This window comes from Nesoenas mayeri (genome assembly GCF_963082525.1).
Source record: "Nesoenas mayeri genome assembly, chromosome: 4".
Classification (NCBI taxonomy): domain Eukaryota; kingdom Metazoa; phylum Chordata; class Aves; order Columbiformes; family Columbidae; genus Nesoenas; species Nesoenas mayeri.
The window spans coordinates 6111493-6129827 of NC_137540.1; the positions used below are offsets into that span (position 1 = coordinate 6111493).

An 18335-nucleotide genomic window follows, 5' to 3' on the forward strand; every position below is an offset into this window, starting at 1 on the left:
TAAAACCAAACTATCTTCTAGACCAGAAGGAAGGAGTTGCTCAGCCTTCAGTTATTTTCACTTGAACAAGACCTTTCCCAGGTTTCATTCCTGGATGTTAAAGATGATAATACACCTTTATTTTGGCTCCTTTGTGGGGTGTTTTGCAGGTGCTGAGCTTTTGAGTAGGTGAGGGATCCATTACAAATTTTTATTTATTGCTATACCCAAACACTGGAGTTATTCCATTTCTGTAAAAATGCTCTTTAATTAAATAGCATCACCAACAGAGGTGGTGGCAGCTCCAAAGGCTTATTTCTAATTTCCAATACAGTTGTTGCACCTTCTTTTTAATACTAGGTTATTCTCAGAGTACATTACTAATAGGTGTCTATTTGTCAGTACCAGAGCTTTCATTTCTGTACCAAGAATATTTCATACCAAATGGTGGTGTAGTACTTGGAATCCTATAGAAAGATCTAATTATTTAAGGCTCATAATGCAGGATGGTAAGCTGAGAACAGTCATAAACTCTTATTGCTTTCAACTTTAGATCTGTGGTTGTCGCTCTGGAAATAAGTGTGAGACAGTTCTTAAGGGTAAAGTCTTCAAGAGTATCTAAACTTAGGGGCTGAAGTGCAGTGGGATGTAAGCAATAGGAGTTAACACAGGCACTGTTCAAATCCTGCCTTGTCAGCTCAATTTCAGCATTACCTTTCCTCATTCTCTCCCTTCCTCTAGGTAAGTATTTTATCCTTAGCTCTGTTATGCATTTGTTTTGTAAAGTGATGCTTTTTGTACAGAAGAGAAAGAACTTACAAGCCTTTCCTTTCTCTTACTTCAGAATGATTTTTGTCCGTAAATCTCAGAATGGTCACTAGTGTGGACTCTGTGGGGATAGTTTTATGAAGTCAACTCTAACAGAGTTTTTGAACTTAGCAATGACTTATTTAACACGTGTTGCATGTGTAATAAATATGTTCGTGCAGCTATAATGTCTGTTAGGACCTAGCTAATTGTAAGCTTTACAGAAAAGAAAAAAGCAGCTTTTTGTGCTGCCCAAAGAGGTTTGCCTCCCAAAATGCGAGCTTTCACCTCTTTATTAATGAGCATTTTTATGTAAGGTTTTTTTTTTTTACACAAAAATTTTCATGATGAAAACTTTCCCTTCCCCTCCAGCATAACCATTTGCTGCTTTTACATATGCATGTGCTCTATCAATAGTCACAACTCTCAGCTGAAGGTCACGCTTTCACCGTAGAAAACATACGTCTCTTTGACAGCTGTTGTTCTGAAAGCCAGCAGGTACACTCTTGGAGAAATAGGTTCTTCTGCCAACTCCAGAAATGTTTTCACACTCCTGAAGAGTGAGAGCGGAGATGCTCTTCCTGCAGCACATGCTCTGCAGGAAGCCTGTGTGGACAATCATCAGTCCTTGATTATCAGGCCCAGGTCCAACCCTTATTTTGGCAACCTTCCTCACTGAGGCCTTGCTTGCGCTCACCTGGTCTTCCTTGCCACTCTAGGGGTAAACATTCCCTGTCAGGCTTCTTCTTCAGTATTCTGTAGGAAGAAAGGGAAAATTATGTCCCTTGCCACCACCCCCTCACAGCACAGGGGAGCAGGCAGAATTCTTAGCCCTAAACCCACTGCTTTTCCCGAGGCCTTGGAAAATGAAATAGAAAAGGTCATATCCAACCGTCAGGGGAAGGGTTGTGAGCACAGGCAAATACCCGTCTGCATGACACTCATTCTTCCTTGGCTCCATGGAGATGGGAACAAAGTAGATCAGAACATAATAAATGTTACGACACATAAACAGGAACAGCAGTGACTTACCAGGGTGCTCATTACAGGCACTAACAAAGTCCTTGTGGCTGGTTTTGAATTGCATCGGTGACTTGTAGTCTGATACATTTATTTTCTTTTGATTGCTTTGCATCGTGTCAGTCATAATGAAAGGGAAAACACAATTTTAGAATGTAATTTGAAAACACTGGCCCGAAAATAAGATGAAGAATGGTGACCTCGTAAGCGATTACAGTGTTTCAAGATAATTTGAAATCCAAATCCTAGGAATTTGAAGAATTCCAGGTGTAGCTCTCTAGAAACAATGCTTTCTCTAACTTGGCCATAGTGAGCACAACTTCCTCTCACACCATTTACAACACAGAACTTTTTAAGGTTGCTACTTGTAGTGTCTTAAGTGATCAATGAATCACTGACTTCATTCTAACCAGAGGGTATTTGTATTTCTGTTCTAATGAAATAATTGTGACTCTCTCAGTGTAACAGACCTCCAGACAGTATTGTGCAGTATTAGAGATGAGGGTCAGTAACTCAGTTGTTGAAGTACTTGCTGGCTCGATTTTTGAATAAATTTATTTATTTCCACCTTTATTGTCACCTTTACTCATCTGTATGCAAATAACTAAGTGACAGATTATTCTGCTTTACCCAGATAAAACCAATACATATTCTTGGAAGAGAATTCTGAAGGAATTCCTTACTCAGTCTTTACTTCTAGTTAGAAGCCTTGTCTACTAATACGAAAATTGTGGGTGGAATATTCTCAGTTTCAGTCATGAATTCTGTATTGGATTGTACATCTGAAGTACGAGCCTTCATGAGTAGTCCTTGACAAATATTACTGATGTTAGATACTTTTTCTCACTATTTTCTAGATAGTAAGAAATACATTTTCTCTGTGAGATTGTTTTAAGGAGGTTAGCATCAGCTTTCTTACCTTCCTTTGCGACTAATTTTGAAGCATGATAGTGAATCACTGAGGCGCTATCAGAATCACTGACAGTGATTGCAGCCATGACATTTGCTTTCTCCCTCCTCCAGAGTCCTGGCTGCTCCTGGACACGGCATAAATGTGAATAGTGGCGAGATGCTGGCAGACTGAGCTTGTGCCTTCCTTAAGGAAACTGCTGTTGGCACTTAATGCTAATACTGTCATTTCTGAAAGGATATCTGTGAAACGCAGGAAAACATTCCACTTAGCATGGGGGCTTCTTCACGGACACTTGCTATCAGCTGGACTGCATATAAAAACCTAATTGCCATATTTTTCCTTCTTTCTCCAGGCACTTGAACTAGCAGCTCTTCCACTTTATATGTTTTCTCTTCCCACCCGCTTCCCTTGTGCCCTTCATTTCAGATCTAAATGAGTGTGGACTAAAGCCGCGGCCGTGCAAACACCGGTGTATGAATACCTACGGCAGCTACAAGTGCTACTGTTTGAACGGCTACATGCTTATGCCAGATGGAACGTGCTCAAGTATGGCAAGGCTTGTTGCTTGCTTTTTTCAAAATCCTCGAGATCCCGCTTGGGTTTCCCTGGGAAACTTTTATGAAATGAGTTCCAAAGTAAAAGATTAATCTTGATGGAAATCAGGCAGTTGCATAAGATGAGCGTTTTTTTTTCTAGTGAAAGCAGGCTGAACAAAACCAGAGCAAATATTTTGGGTTTTAATAGTTCTATTACAAGTTTCCCCAAAAGCATTCTTCAGTGCTGTAAATCACTGTTAATTGGCCTTCCAGGACAAGTGCTTGAGGTTTGCATTGCAGCAAGACACCTGCAGTTCTGCTCTGTTAATATCCTTACGAATGTAAAATCATTAAAGCTGCAGATGTTGGTTGTTTGACTTGTATAAAATTGTGCTGTCGTCTCCGTGGAGATCAGGTTCCTACTTGCCCCCATAAAAGTGGATATTTGGAGAGAAGTGGACAGAGAGAAGGGGAAATAAGTTACCTTTAGTTGGAGACGGTTCTGTTTTAAAATGGCAGTATTGTCCAGGAGGGTTTATAGTACATACTGGGCTTTACATTCCTCATAGGGGCTGCTTTCCCTGACAGAACTTGCTATAATTATGGTGGTTGTCTTTTTTTTCTTAGAGATACAATTTGTGGAAAAAAAAAATACTGTGTTTTTTAAAGCCTGAATACTTGTCAAATTCAACAAGCTTTTTTCCACTTTTATTGTAATTATATGACTTCTTAATTCTTCCACATTTTTAGTCATCTTCTGGTACTGATCAGAGTCCTTATCTAACTATGTTCAATTATTTTCCCTAGATGCCCTTTCCTGCTCCATGGCAAACTGTCAGTATGGCTGTGATGTACTGAAAGGTGAAGTCCGCTGCCGCTGCCCTTCTCCGGGTCTCCAGCTAGGGCCTGATGGCAGGACCTGCATAGGTAGGTGATCCCATGTAAATTCAATTTTTTTTTTCTCCAAAATGTTTTTATTCTTATTCTGGATGCAGTTCAAGAGAGTTTATCAGATGTATTTGGAGTGCATCATACATGTAGTTTGAAGGTGTTACTAATGAGAATTGGGATAGGCATGTTGCTCAGGGGCCCTCAAGTGGTCTGTGTCAGAGGTCACCGGTGTTTTCCTCCTGTTACTGGGTCATTTTAAACTATTGCTAATGGAGACTCCAAAATACCTGCCTGTGTAAATAAAGGAATGGGAAGGTCAGCTCTCCTTCAAACCCAACAAGGTGATGTGTAGGCTGAGTGGATGAAGAGGTAATTTGTGCAAATCGCTGAGATTATATTGGGACAAGGTGAAGGTCTGTGCATGCTCCCGGTATTAATGGGATTGAAGCTACCTTCTTCCATACTGTGAAAACTCCAGGTTAAAATAAACTCAGGAATTCAGACTGTATAAAAGTGAAATGTTTTTTTCTCATGTTTGTGAATGTGGAAAAGGTGCTTATGGTTAATCAGACTGTATTGTGCCACACTCTAGTATGGTCTCAAGAACAGTGTGATGTGTGATTTCATTAGTCATTAACCATACATCCTGAATGGACGTGACGCTCCAGTGATTTTATTATTTATATCTTATGCAGTGCTGCAGTTTCATAACCAGTAACAACACTTGCACTGAAAGAATGTAAGAGAATGTGGATGCCCTGATCCTCCCTTTGGGTATCATGGCTGTTCACAGGGGAAATGATTCTCCAAGTGGCTGACACATGCTGACCAAGAATTTGTTGGCAGAGCAAGGGGCAGATTCTAAATCTTCTGATGTGAGGAGCTTTCTGAAGTGCACAACTGGAACATCTATGTATACAAAAGAATGGGCAGAACAGGAGGAAAAAACTCATTGTTGTCACATGCCGAAGGGATTGAATTGTAATTAATCATGCTGTGGACATTAGAGCTGACAGATCTTTGGAAGAGACTTGTGCAATGCCATAGTGAGCTGAGTGATTTTAAGTACAAATTCAAGAAAGTTATACCAAATATAGAAATTGGCTAGAAAAATACCTGCAAGATTCTTCTAGTGTGCATTTTTCTATGCAGGCAAACTTGATACTTTGAAATAAACGAAGTGCACTTTTAATGCTGAAGGCTAGCGCTCAAACCAGTTAGATGGAGCACTGTAAGTTCTTCAGTGTAGTTTTCAAAGAATCATTTCTTTTTGCCCAGAAAGGTGAAGAATTGTGTACCACATTTCAACTGAGTGTGCATCATTCACATTGATCTCATAACCTATTTTAAGAATTTTCCACAAAAATGTCAGAGCAGCTTTGTACAATAGAAAGAAAGCAGTCACAGCAAGCAGTGTCTGTCCTTTGTGGGCTGTAACATGATCTACTCCCCTGTTTTGTAAGAAGTGATAGTGACACGCACACTTTTTGTGTTATTTCTCTATCAAGTTTGAGTCGTACTAAAACCAGTAAATACCTCCAAGAATTGAAGTAATTTGGGGCTACGCCTGCACCTTTTTCTCACATGTGTACAAGCCCATCACTGTTGGGGAGGTTGTCAGCTCCAGCAAGGGCTTGGATATTGCTGCGGTACAAATAGAAGTGTAGATGATGGCTAAAAAAATAAAATCAAAGTGTGCATTGGCAGCAGCTCATTAAATGCTTGTTTGAGGAGAGTTTGAAAGACAGCTGGGAATGTAAAGCTTATTTTTAGCCCAGGTGGAAATTCCTCTAGGCATTACTGTATTCTTGGTTTAACCCATGCTGATCGTTCTCTTGGTAAAATGTTCCTTCCAGAGAATCAGTAGAGAGCCACCAAACAATCCGGCCATGAAGATAAATCATATCAACTAAATAACAACAAATTGAAAAAAAATTCAGCAAAGTATTCAGTGAAAATATGGATTAATTAACTAACTGATTAATGACTCTTGAATCAATAAATCAATCAGTGCTGCCAGCTTTTTGCTTTGGGATTTTCATTTAATTAAATACATTTTGGCTTCAGAAGGTCTTAAATTATTTGAGGACTGAAAACAGTTATTTTCACTGTAAAAGAAATTATAGTTGTTTTGATTGTGTATAGAAACTTGAAAATAGGGCCTTGTAAACTTAAATGTCATACTATTTTTAAATGAAGCTCATAGTTAGTGCTTGAAATGATAATATGTTCATAGAGCAAGAGAGAAGCTTTGTAATTATTTTGTAATTGTGCTTCTCTGTTGACCACCGTCCATCCGACACGCTGGGTGCCGTCTGTCTAATGTGCTGCATCGTTAGAATGTGTAATTGCCTAGAAAATTAAGCGATACCACTACAGTGTTCTCATCATCTGACGTATTTCTTGCCTTATGAGAATTTGTGAAAACATGAGTATATACAGAGGGAAAGGTAGGACAAGCTATATTAGGTTTTAAAGAACATAATCCATGGCACAATGAGGTATATTCAGTAACTATTATTTTTCTTACTGAATTGCTGTTTGAAGTTGTGGTTTAAGGATAAAAACAACAAAAAAGAACCCCCAACTAACTCATAGTAATCAAGAGCCTGAAATTTGCAGCTTTGAAATAATATTTTAATAAAGGGTAGAAAATTGCGGCTTGTAAATTAAATAATAGTAAGGAACACAGCAGAATTTATAAAACTGTTAATAATGTACTCAGAGCCTAACTAATGATAGATTCAAACCAAGAGGCGGATTTATAGGGAGTTTCAGGCATGTGGAGAGATGCCCAGTGTTGGCCTTGTTTGCTCCTCGTTCAGGCCTTTACCACAGCATCGTAGAGGTGCTCACAGCCCAGAGGAAAGCAGAGCCGTTCTTTTGGAGCGGTCTGACAGGCCAGGAGTGTGAGAGCTCAGGGGCTGGATCCTTGCTGTCCTCGGTCATTCTTCATGCAGGGTGGGACAGTGCCAGCAGGAGCCACTGGGAGAGCCCATCTAGCCAGTCGTCCATGGCTTTAGCTCAACTCCTTTTGGCTGTGGGAAACACGGCTTGGAGAATTTTGAAGCTACGTGTCCCCTGCCTCAGGTAGCTGCCCTAACTAACCGGCAGGTTTGTGATGACATTTATTCTGTGCTGAGCGAGACTCAGGCTTCTCTGTGCCTTGTTCAGGCCTCTTTCACAAGCAGCAGGGCATCAATCACTCAGCTTTGTTTTGCACTCTTGACACCTGCACCCGAAGTGCTCCTTTTGGGAAAAGAATTGTTTGGAGAGCAAAATCTTGCTTTCCCGTAGATCGAGAGCCTGAGAGAGCTGCAGAGGAAAGGCTTGAACTGTGGCCCGTAGATAACTAGCAAACAGCAGCAGCAGCGTGCGTCAGAGGCAGCCATGCACGGCAGGTCTCTGCCTCAGTGAAGAATTAGGGTTCAAGCACTCAGCAGACTTCAGCTCGGTTTCCAAGTGCTACAAAGAGAGTGGCAGCGCAAGTGGCTTTTGTGTACCAGCCTGGCCTCTTCTCACAGTTTCCCAGACAGTGGAAGCAGCCCTGGGTGAGCATCAACTGCTCCCTGGGCTTCTGCCTGACTTGTTAGTCTTCATGTTAGTCGGCATGAAGAACAGCATCTTCTGAGAGATGAGGAGCGTCAGACATTTGCTCTGCATCACCACTGTCTTCCCACTTCTCTGTCCTTGGCCTGGACGTCACTTACTGAAGCACGGCTTCAGGTTCTGCTGGGAGGCCCTGGCAGGGCAAATGGGAGCCGTGTATCTCAGGCGTATTTTAAGATCACTTAGGTAACCCCCTGAAAGAGGGGTCAGCTACAGCGCAAGCACTACAGTGTGAGAGATTGCAGAGAGCGAGTATTCAAGAAGCACTTGGTCTATGGTAACTAGCTTGTATAGGTGACCCACAAATACTGCATCCCTGGCATTAACTTGAACTCCCTGTTTAGAGCAAGTCCTGAACAGATGAACATTTCCTGATAGGTTCATTGGGCACGTCATGGATTAGGGACACCTGAGATTAAAAACAAAACAAACAAATAAAACCCACTTCCTGGTGCAGGAAGATGTACTTTGAATATGCACGTATAACCTGTGCTACAGGAACAATACTTCAGGAATGTTTCAGAAAAAGAATTACTGGAGTAGTTTTTATTATTCCTTGCCTGTGCATCTAGGTACTGTCTTCATAACCAGGCAGGGCTTGGAACAAAATAAAGTTATACGGAAACACAGAATAGCTTTTCTTTGGACAAATACTGTTACAGTTTTAGGGATGAGTGTTTTGAGGTCTTGAAGCTGGTGTGTATTCTGTGGGGAATTAGAGAACCTCTGCTTTCCAAGGGGAAGGGTACCAAGATGGCAGGAGCATAGAGGAAGCGTTCCAATTGTAGTAGCAATCCTCATTATGCCAGTGTCTCTTGTGTCACCCACAGTATTTGTAAAGGCTTCTGGCGCAGGAGGCACAAAAATTTGTGTGTGTGACCAAGAGCTGAACTGAGATGGCACAGCCAGAAGTGCTCAGGTATTACTGCTGCCTGACCAGCTTGTAGCCAAAAAGGACCTTATCAAAAACGCTTCAACTATTCTTCTTTAATTTTTCATTGTGTGAAAACAGTTTAATGTAGATGGTATAGACTGTATTTTTTACTGCTATTAAGAATAATACAGTTCTTTTGTTTCCACAGATATTGATGAATGTGCTACTGGGAGAGTTATCTGTCCACGATTTAGGCACTGTGTCAATACTTTTGGAAGCTACATTTGCAGGTGTCACAAAGGCTTTGATCTAATGTACATTGGAGGCAAATACCAATGCTATGGTAATTACGACTTAATTCTTATGTGCATAGAATTATAGAATTCTATGATTATACATGCATGTAATAGAGCTGCATATTGTAACGTCAAATTAATGATTTAAAGAAGAATGTTTTGCTTATTATGGCTGAAATGTTGAAACAGGTTGGTTTAGGTTGCACTGCATCTGTATTTTAGGAAAGAGTGGATTACAGAAATAGACTGTGAAAAAGAAAGCATATATTTGGCTCCCATTCTTGTAACTGGTTCTTCTGTGGAAGCCAGTGGGAGAGCAGAGCTGATGACCCCAAGAAGTCCCTTCTGAAGCCTTTGTCCCCACAGGTTTCACTGTGCACAGGCAGTTGTAGCTTTGGGGCTGTGTATGAGCTCAGGCAATGTATGAGCTGTAATGCAGTTGTGCTCCATGGCATGCCCCAACATCCAAAATAAGAAAATGTGGCTAGAGCACAGCCCAGCTCCTTCCAACCCAGGCTGCCCAGCTTTCCTTCTCCTCAAGAGAGGTGGGGAAAAGGGGTTGGGAAATAACCTGTCCTGGACTGGTTTATGCCCTTCAACAAAGGTGTTCCCACATCCCACTGTCTTAGTTTCCCAGGGCCTCAACTGGTTATGATCCTTTCACTGAGAAAAGGATCATGTGGAAATAATGAGGCTTTGCTTTATGTTTGTTTAAGTGTATATTTTGGGGAGAAATCTCTAGGCAGAGCGCTGGGATTTGGAGATTTTTGCTTGCATCACTAACAACAAACATGGAAATGCCATGTAAGATGTTTGCAGCAGTTTCTACTTGATGTAGAAATATTTATACAGATGCATAATAGAGAAAGCATTTTATGAAAAAACAGTTTAATATCTGTGTGATTAAGAACACGCATATTCCTACACTCAGTTTTTCTTGTCAAGTCACCTTTAAGAAGAGGTTGTTAGAATTCTGATCTTCATGATCTCAACTGCAACCTGCCCACAGCGCATCATGGGAGCTGATGTTAAGGTGTAAGCCGAGCAATACCGGGGTTACACAATAGTCCCTTTAACCCTGACTTTTGTATCAACACATTAATGTGTGACTGTCTTCCTTTTCCCATTGGCCATTCAGTTTTATTCAATATTTCAAATTTAATAATATTTTCCTAATGACCATACTGCTGTTCATGTTTTTGCAGGGGTAAGCAGGAAGTCAAGTTTCTTTGATGTAAATGGGTTTTTTTACGTAACTTTCTGTTGCAGATATTGATGAATGTTCCCTTGGCTACCATCAGTGTGGCAGTTTTTCACGATGTTACAATACACCAGGATCCTACAAATGCAAGTGTAAAGAAGGCTACAGAGACAATGGAACAAACTGCATACGTATGTAATGCTCCTTTTAAAAAAGGAATGCTGAAAGTAAATGTGTCCCATGTTGTAAATTTTGAGCTACAGCACTATCAGGCTCAGTTTCTCCTAATTATTTTTAATACTTAATAAGAGGCCAGGGAGTGTAGTTAGAATTTTCTGAGTCTTAGCATGCCTTGGTAAAAATACCTTTCCCATAGACATTTTCATAATTAGAAAGAAATTCACCTCTCCCTGCTCACAGCTTCATTCTAGAGATTGCTTCATGATGAGAACAGCTGAGTGAGCAGGGTAGGTCTGGTCGGACAGCACACATTACTCATACCCTGTTATTATTTACACTCCGCCACTGGCCCATTTCAGCAGCTCACCCCATCCACTCCCCAGTGCTCCCCAGATGTGAGCAGGACCAAGAGGGAAGATTTCCCTGGAGGAATTCCCTGCTGGAGAGTTCCCTTCCTCACCTCTCTTGGCAGAAGCAGCCGTCCCCCTTGGTACAGAATAGGCCATGGGACATTTGACATCCCTCTGGTGCAGCTCTGTGACATCTGCTGTATCTTTTTGCGGACTCTGTGTTCACGGGTGGGTTCTAGTCTTTGGTGACTCACTGATCTCTTTGAAGAGCAGTACCAGTGCAAACTAGTCCTTTGGCTGTAGCTATCATGGTAAGGTGATCTAGCTAAGGTCGTCTTTTGCAACCTGAGTTCCTGCAATTCTGTGTGGACACACTTCACATGTGTTACTGGGACACAGGCCTAAGGTGCGTTTTATATTTAAGTGTACCACAATATAAAAACCACAGGGAATTCAAAAGAATAGTAATAAACAGGTGGCCAGAGAGAGAACCTTCTTACCTGCTATCATCAAACAATTCATTGTTTAACAAACAGTAGTTCTTCATCTTAGCAGTGTGTTAGACTTGAAACACTTGTACACAAAATATGTGACTAGAGTTCTTATTGGGGCTTTTAAGATCTCCAGTGAGATATAAAAGGCTTATTAACAAATAGAAAGTTATAAATAACAAAGCAGATGTTCTTGCATTTCATGTCTGCAGAAGCTCCCCTTGTGAAACCAAGTTTAGGTTTGTTGCCCTTTCTTATGAAATATTGGGGCATGTGGTACTGTAGGCACTGTCACTGTGGTGTAGGCGGTGCTCAGTTCACCTTCTCCTTTTTGTGAAGGCTAAAAAAATGCCATTTAGTTTCCTGGTGTTTAGCAAAGGTAAAGATCTAAAGGAAGGCTATTGGCTTAGGTTCAATCTCTGTAAAATGCTTAATGCTTATTGACAGGGAGGAAAGTTTAGAAGGAGAGGTCTGAAAGATAACTTTCTTAAGACAAAAGTATCTGCCTCATCCCACTGTAACACTGGAGTCTTACTAAACTCGCCTCTGGTCCTGAGTACAAACTTGTCCAGTTTAGAGAGCTGCTTAACACACATCTTCCTTTCCATTCTTTTTTACTAACAGTGCTTTTGGGTAAGTTTTACCATCTCTGAAAGGAGTTGATGCTTGGAGGAGGTGGGGATGGAAGTCTCTTCAGTCATTCTAAATCAACTCTAAACTGCTGTAATGAGAAGTACTATCTAAAGGGATGTGATAATTCAGCAGTGCTGGTGCTAAATTGTGTTTCTAATTAGTGGAAACATTTAGAAGAAAAGTTATTTCAGCAAAGACTCTGCATGTCATAATGAAATGTATTAAGTTAGAGTGACAGAGTCAGAAAGCCATTTGGGTCCCATTTTGATTCTCTTTGCAGTTATTCCTAATGTTATGATTGAACCACCTGGTCCATATCATACATTCAGGGGCAACAGCACGCTCCCTAAGGGAGACAGTGGTATAACCAATAGGATTCCTGATGTTGGAAGCACAAGGCAACCCCTCAGACCATCGTATGTACCTGCTATTGTTACAGAAAGGCCAGTGACCAGGCCAACAACTCGTCCTACACCTGGGCCAACAACTCGACTTACACCCAGGCCAACAACTCGACCTACACCCGAGCCAACAACTCGTCCTACACCCAGGCCAACAACTCGACCTACACCAAGGCCAACCACTAGGTCCATGCCAATGACAACAAGGCCGGTGACAACAAAGCCAGTGACAAGGCCTGCACCGCCAACACCACCTCAACCTACAACATTAAGACCTACGCTACCACCAGAAAGAACTCCTCTGATGACAACTGGAGAGCCTTCACATGTTCCTGTTGAAACTACATCTTCCCAAGGAATTACAGATGACAACAGGATCCAGGTAGATCCTCAGAAACCCCGAGGAGATGTGTTCAGTAAGTAATTTTACGTATTCTTTCATTTATCAGAATTGTGGATGCAGTGAGGTGAAAGCACGCACTTTACTGTTTGGGGGTTTTATAACACTTTATCAGTAGAACAAAGACATGAAACTGGAAGTGTTCATATGGTAAAGCTGCAAAAATAATTGATTTTATGACCTAAAAAAGTGTGGGGAGGAAGGTCTGGATCAATTCAAGCAAAAATGTCAGTTTTTCTTCCTGAAGTTACTTGTGAGTGTGTTGTCCTGTGTAAACGCTTAGCCTAATTATGCTTTCAGACAAAAGTTTTGGAGAATGAAAGGCATTTTATTGAAAAACATTGAAATGCAACATAACTGATAAAAAGGTAATGGATTCAAATTCATGGAGTTGAGAATCACTTTAGCATATTTCCTTAACTTTAAGAATGGTAAGAAATGGGACCATGTCTGATTACCTAAAGACTCTGTTACATCACCTTATTGTATGAATTCAAATAGTCTTGGAAGTTTATGACTAAGGAATAGGAAAATTGCCTAAAAATAACAGGCTAATTTTATAGACAGCATCTATGAAAACGGATACATGAAAAGCTGAAGATAGTAAAGATTCTCATAGCATGAACACGTGTCATTTTAAAAGCTGCTCTGAAAGCTGCAGCACCAATTCTACACCAGCTTTAGTGCATACCACAGACGGCATTACTGGCACACGCAGAGTTACCCGTAGCTGCCAAGAAATACTCAACACTCGATTTAATCTTTAGTTCTGCCGCTAATTTTAGAGACGGGGAGGGTGTGCTGAATCAGCCCTTCTCCTTCAGCTTTCTGTGCAATAAAATTGCTGAAGCAATGTAGGAAGAGGATGAGTTTGCTGTCTCTGAGCAGGTCAACAAGCAACGTGGGAGATTTTTTCCGATTGCTTTGGCATCTGTGTGGTGACTCCTTGGGCTGTGTTCTCTTAGGTCATTACACTGTGAAATAGTTGTTTTCCCTGTTGATGTTTTTTCTGTCACAGACAGTTTGATAAATTTAAAGTGGAGACAAAAGCTGACTTAGAATTTGTGAAGATACATCCTGGTACTACTCAGAGGAGTGCCATGTGGGCTTTTTCAAGGTTATTTTTGAAACAAGCTATATTCAATTAAAAATATAAAAGCATTACGTAAAATTCCAAAAATAAATATAGAAAATTCTCCCCAAATTTAATATAATGGGAGCCAATAGTTAAAAATATAGACTTCTGTGGAAATTATTCTAGACTTTAACGTTGTGCTTCCCAGGCGTCTTGTGTAACAATCATCCCTATAAAGCTTATTATTTACAAATAGTCTTTCTATGTTGTCCCCAGAGGCCTGATACTGAAGCTAATGCTTTCAATACATATGCTTCAGATCTAAGGGTTTAGAAAGCAGGAAAGTAAAAGTGTTTTCTGACTGCAATCTTACCTTATGGTACATCCAACGAACACAGGAAAAGTGGATCTCTGCTAAGTGTTTATCAGCTATTTAGATCAGCTGCCAGATCAAGTCAATAGATATGTGTCTTTAATGCCGTATTATTTCTACTATTCCCTGCTAAAGTTATACTTGATGTACATGCGTGTGTGACATATCTGTGACCGAAAGCACATGCCACCTGCGCTCTAGATGGTAGGAATTTCTGTGGTGCTAGTAGTGTGATCCTTAATGAAGCTGAGATCATCTCTTTTCTTTCTTTCTTTCATGACTACTTTGAAAGTATCATGTAGGTAGTGGACACTGGTGTCCCCTCCCACCTTCTCTCTGTCTAGGGATGTTTATTGAGTCAGTGCACAGAAGCATTTGTTTAGGATTTGAAAACTACAGTTGGGTGCAAAACAGTTATGTTCTGGAAGAATATGCTACCTTGTCAAGGAAAGCATTGCTTGTAGAGGAACGTGTTGCTTTACCTACGGAATACTGTTACTGGAGGAGTTTGTGGGGAAGGGGAGAAGTTACATTTCTTCATGTGGGACATCTAGAAAAGCAGGTAGAAAAGTTATAGCCACATATTACACATTACCACAATGGAATGTGCGGGGCATCACGCAGCTTGTCCTCGCCTGCTCTGAGACCTGCACTTCTGAGGCCAATGCAGAGATACTCAGTCATCCCCAGATAGCATCACATGAGGGGTTCAGGCACCACAAGCTCAGGACGGCAGCGCTTCCAGCCAGCGTAAGCCAGGGCCTCTCGAAACATTCCTCACAGCCAAACACGGTGTTAACAACCACAGCGTTAAGTCAATACAGAATTTTAAACTGAAATAACTAGTAGCATTTAGCTAACCTCTGATGTCCTTCTTCTCTGTTATGTGTCAGACCTCCCCCAGCCCAAAAACATTTGTGGGTTTTTCACTTGCCTGCGTATTTCCTCAGGTAAGGGGCTTTTGCAGCTAATTCCTCCAGCTTCTTTAAAACTGTTGCTGATTTAATCTCACCTGCATCAGACGTCTTTGCAGTCTTCCTGGATTGTGGATATGAGCTAATTTTGTTTGGCTTATGCTGAGCCTCTTTAGGTTCATTTCCCCACATCATCTGCTTCTCCAGTTGAGGCAGCAAAGAAGCTCAAAAATGAATTTGCACTGTGGTCCCCATGCGCCTGCCTGAAAAGAGAACAGAAAGCCTCCCTCTTGCTACCTTTATGTTTCCCACGGGAGAATCCAGGCAGCAATTCAGGCATCCTATAACAGTCATTGTCTTGGAAAACAGAGGAGGAGACTGATGTTAGATCCACTCAGGTTATGAAGTAGGACTTCAGTCTTGTAAAGTCTTCAGAAAAGTTATGGTGTCTCCTCTGTGTGTCACTAAGGGCTGTTGTGTCCCAAAGACTCATGGAAGGGTGGTCTTTGTCACACAGGGATGGGCAAAACCCAGCACTGAGGGCACTGTAGCAAGCAACCACTGGCAATCCCGATCTTCCAGCCATTAGCATCTGCTGAAGACCTCAGTATTTAAAGTTATGTTTTAAAACTTGTGATGCCTGGACTTTTTCCTCCCTTTCCTCCCTTTTCTCCCCCTTGGGCTCTGAAGCTTTAGCCGGACTTTGTTCAAGCAGCACAGCAGTAAATGCTGCTTTGCTCAGCCATGTGCACAGGTGGTACCTCTGTCAGGGAACCATGGCGAAGGCCAGCGGGTGGGTTGGACACTGATCGATGTCCTAGTGCGCTAGACCAAACCCTTTAAACACACTGGTGGTCTAGGATTGGTCCAGATCATCCCTCCAATTTTAAGTTTTGGTTATTTAACCTTTTCCTGAGCTTACCCATGGTGACTTGTTGCTCTCTATTTTCTCTTGTTATTTGACCTGCCGTCCTGCGTGCTGAGTGAACTTATCCTAAGCTTTCACTTTGGAGCACTCTTGAATATGGTGCTCAGCTTGAAATCAGCTGAGGGCTGGTGAAATTGGTCTGTTCAGTGCTGACAGAGCACAGAGGATAATAATGCTGATAACGTTATTTAAATATCTTTGCAATTTTGGAAAGGTATTGAGTTGTTGCTTTTCTTTAGATGCTTTACCCCCTTTTTAAAAATGCCTGCAGTGACTCTTTGGGGAGCTGCTTTTTCAGAGAACAGCAACAAAAAAAGAATATTTTTTAAAAAGGAATTCCTACACTTGGCCTTTGAACCACTTAGTCAGATGCAGACAGTGGAATCTGGCACCAAGGATAATCTTCTCCTGATATGGATATGGGGGGAATGGCAATGAGGGAGGAATGCAGCGATGGCTTAATATTTAACTATTTCAGGACTGATAGAAACTACAGTGAAGTACAGAAGAATCTTTTCTGGTTACTCAGATGCATAAAGTCTCTAACAAATAGAATGTACTTCTCAATAGGACTATAAATTTCTGCTGCCATCAGGATCGAGGTGATAAGCATTAAAAGCATAATACTACATATCAGCAGAGCAAGAACAAAAGCCTTTCTCTGTATTAAAAAATAGTTCAGCAATTTTCCTTCTTAGCCAGCTGAAAAGATTGGAACTAGGAGACTTTTCTTATAACAGCTATTAAAAAAATTAAAAGATTGGATTAAAACTTAATTCTTTCTGCTCCCTCTTTCAAATGACTGAAAAGTCCTTAGAGCAGTAAAGGCAGCTCTGTGATCCTTGAAGCTGTTGAAAAAGGGGAAATGCTACAAGCAGAGTGTGGGTTCTGTTCCTTAACATCATTAGAGTAGCATCATTTTACAGTAGCATTTCATCCATCCTCACTGTTTTGCCACCTACTAAAATGTATTTGTCTTAATATTGAAGCATTTAAGATACTTTGTTCCTGTTTGTGCTGTGCAGCTAAATCATAAGGAGTCTTACAAATCACACCCACCATCAATCTTCCAGCTGTTTTTATCCCAGGTCTGGTTTGCAGGTTCTGCAGACTCCCCATGTTAGCTGTTCCTCCCAGAATCTTGGCTGGCACTCTGCACCTCTGCTCATAGAAAAGCCAGCAGGTTACTTTTCAGAAAGTCTTCTGGGAAGATATATCATAAGGTGTTTGATTTAGGTCCAAGCTAATGAGCCTTGTAACTGCCCGAGAAATGCAAGATCGGAGTGATCACATGCCAGCACCATTGCTCCCCTCTAGACAGGGGACAGCCCAGGAAAGCCCTTCTTGAAATAATTCTCACTGCAGAATTTGAATTTGTGAAGTTTTAGGCAACATGTAATGGATAGTGCTGGTATCCAGATCAAAGGGTGAAGTGAACCTCTCTGTTGCCCCTTCCTTTTAGCCCAGCGCATATCAAAGTCTTCCCTGGAGGAAAACACCACTTACTCTTGTTTACAAAGTCTGACTGACCTTGAGACTTCCCTTCCTTTTAGCGATGTTCTGCTAGTTTTGCAGGAGACCTCATCGCTTGCAGGGGTTTCTTTGGAAGTTGAATTGAACAACTTTGAATCGTAACTATTTAGTCAAAAAATTTTGGGGGTTATTGTTTTTAACAAATGGGAACTTGGTCATGATAATTGTGTGGAACGGAGTTGCACAAGAATGCAGTGTATGTTGTAAGGCAGAAGACTATATTATTAATAGTAAGTTATTACTAGTTATTAACAGTTACTAATAACATGAAGCTGCAGTCAATGTTTTGTTTTGGTTTTGTACACCAAAATAGTGACTATTCTGTAATTGCAAATAACCTGACATACGTACACACCATCTCTTATACTCTTCAACTCAGCAATTAGCAAGTAAATGAAGAAAAAGTCCTACTGTTTTCCTAAAGGATTAAAAAGCTGAAAAGGCATCAGTCTTACAGAGTTATTAAGTGTATGTCACCCCCATATTCACACATCTATGAAGAACTTGGCCCATGAACTTTTGAGAATATGGTGCTGTTGATGTCTTGGCTCCCTCAGAGCTTATAAAATTCTCCAAGAAGCAGCAGCCAAGTTTATATTTAACAAGCTTTATCAAACCACTGAAGTTAAGTGAAAAGCACACTGATACGCTATATAAAGTACACAGAAAGGGCTTGGAAAGCTTGCCGAAAATAATTGTGCCAAATACTTTCTCCCACGATCGCCACTCAACGTTATTAGTCGTTGTAGCAAAAAGAAGTGTACACATGGATCGTATTTAGAGTCCTGCATCTCTTGTTTCATATTAAGTGCACATTCCTCTAATTAGGTCTGAGCCCTGCAGTGAGTGGTTTTAAAACACGTTCTGCTACGAGTTCATAATAACAGTGTTTAGAGAAGTGTTTTGGGGAAATATTTTATTGTAGAGATTC

General features: G+C 41.0%; 1 protein-coding gene across 1 annotated transcript in view; it reads left to right on the plus strand.

Moving 5' to 3' along the window:
- NPNT (nephronectin) overlaps nt 1–18335 on the plus strand; it is a gene marked incomplete at both ends in the record, with an annotated part of 48583 nt that overhangs the window by 22604 nt on the left and 7644 nt on the right. The window contains 5 exons of the mRNA XM_080343992.1: nt 3146–3265; nt 4063–4182; nt 8838–8972; nt 10195–10317; nt 12220–12597. Coding sequence (XP_080200118.1) covers nt 3146–3265; nt 4063–4182; nt 8838–8972; nt 10195–10317; nt 12220–12597 — 876 coding nt within the window. The remainder of the gene's footprint in view (nt 1–3145; nt 3266–4062; nt 4183–8837; nt 8973–10194; nt 10318–12219; nt 12598–18335) is intronic.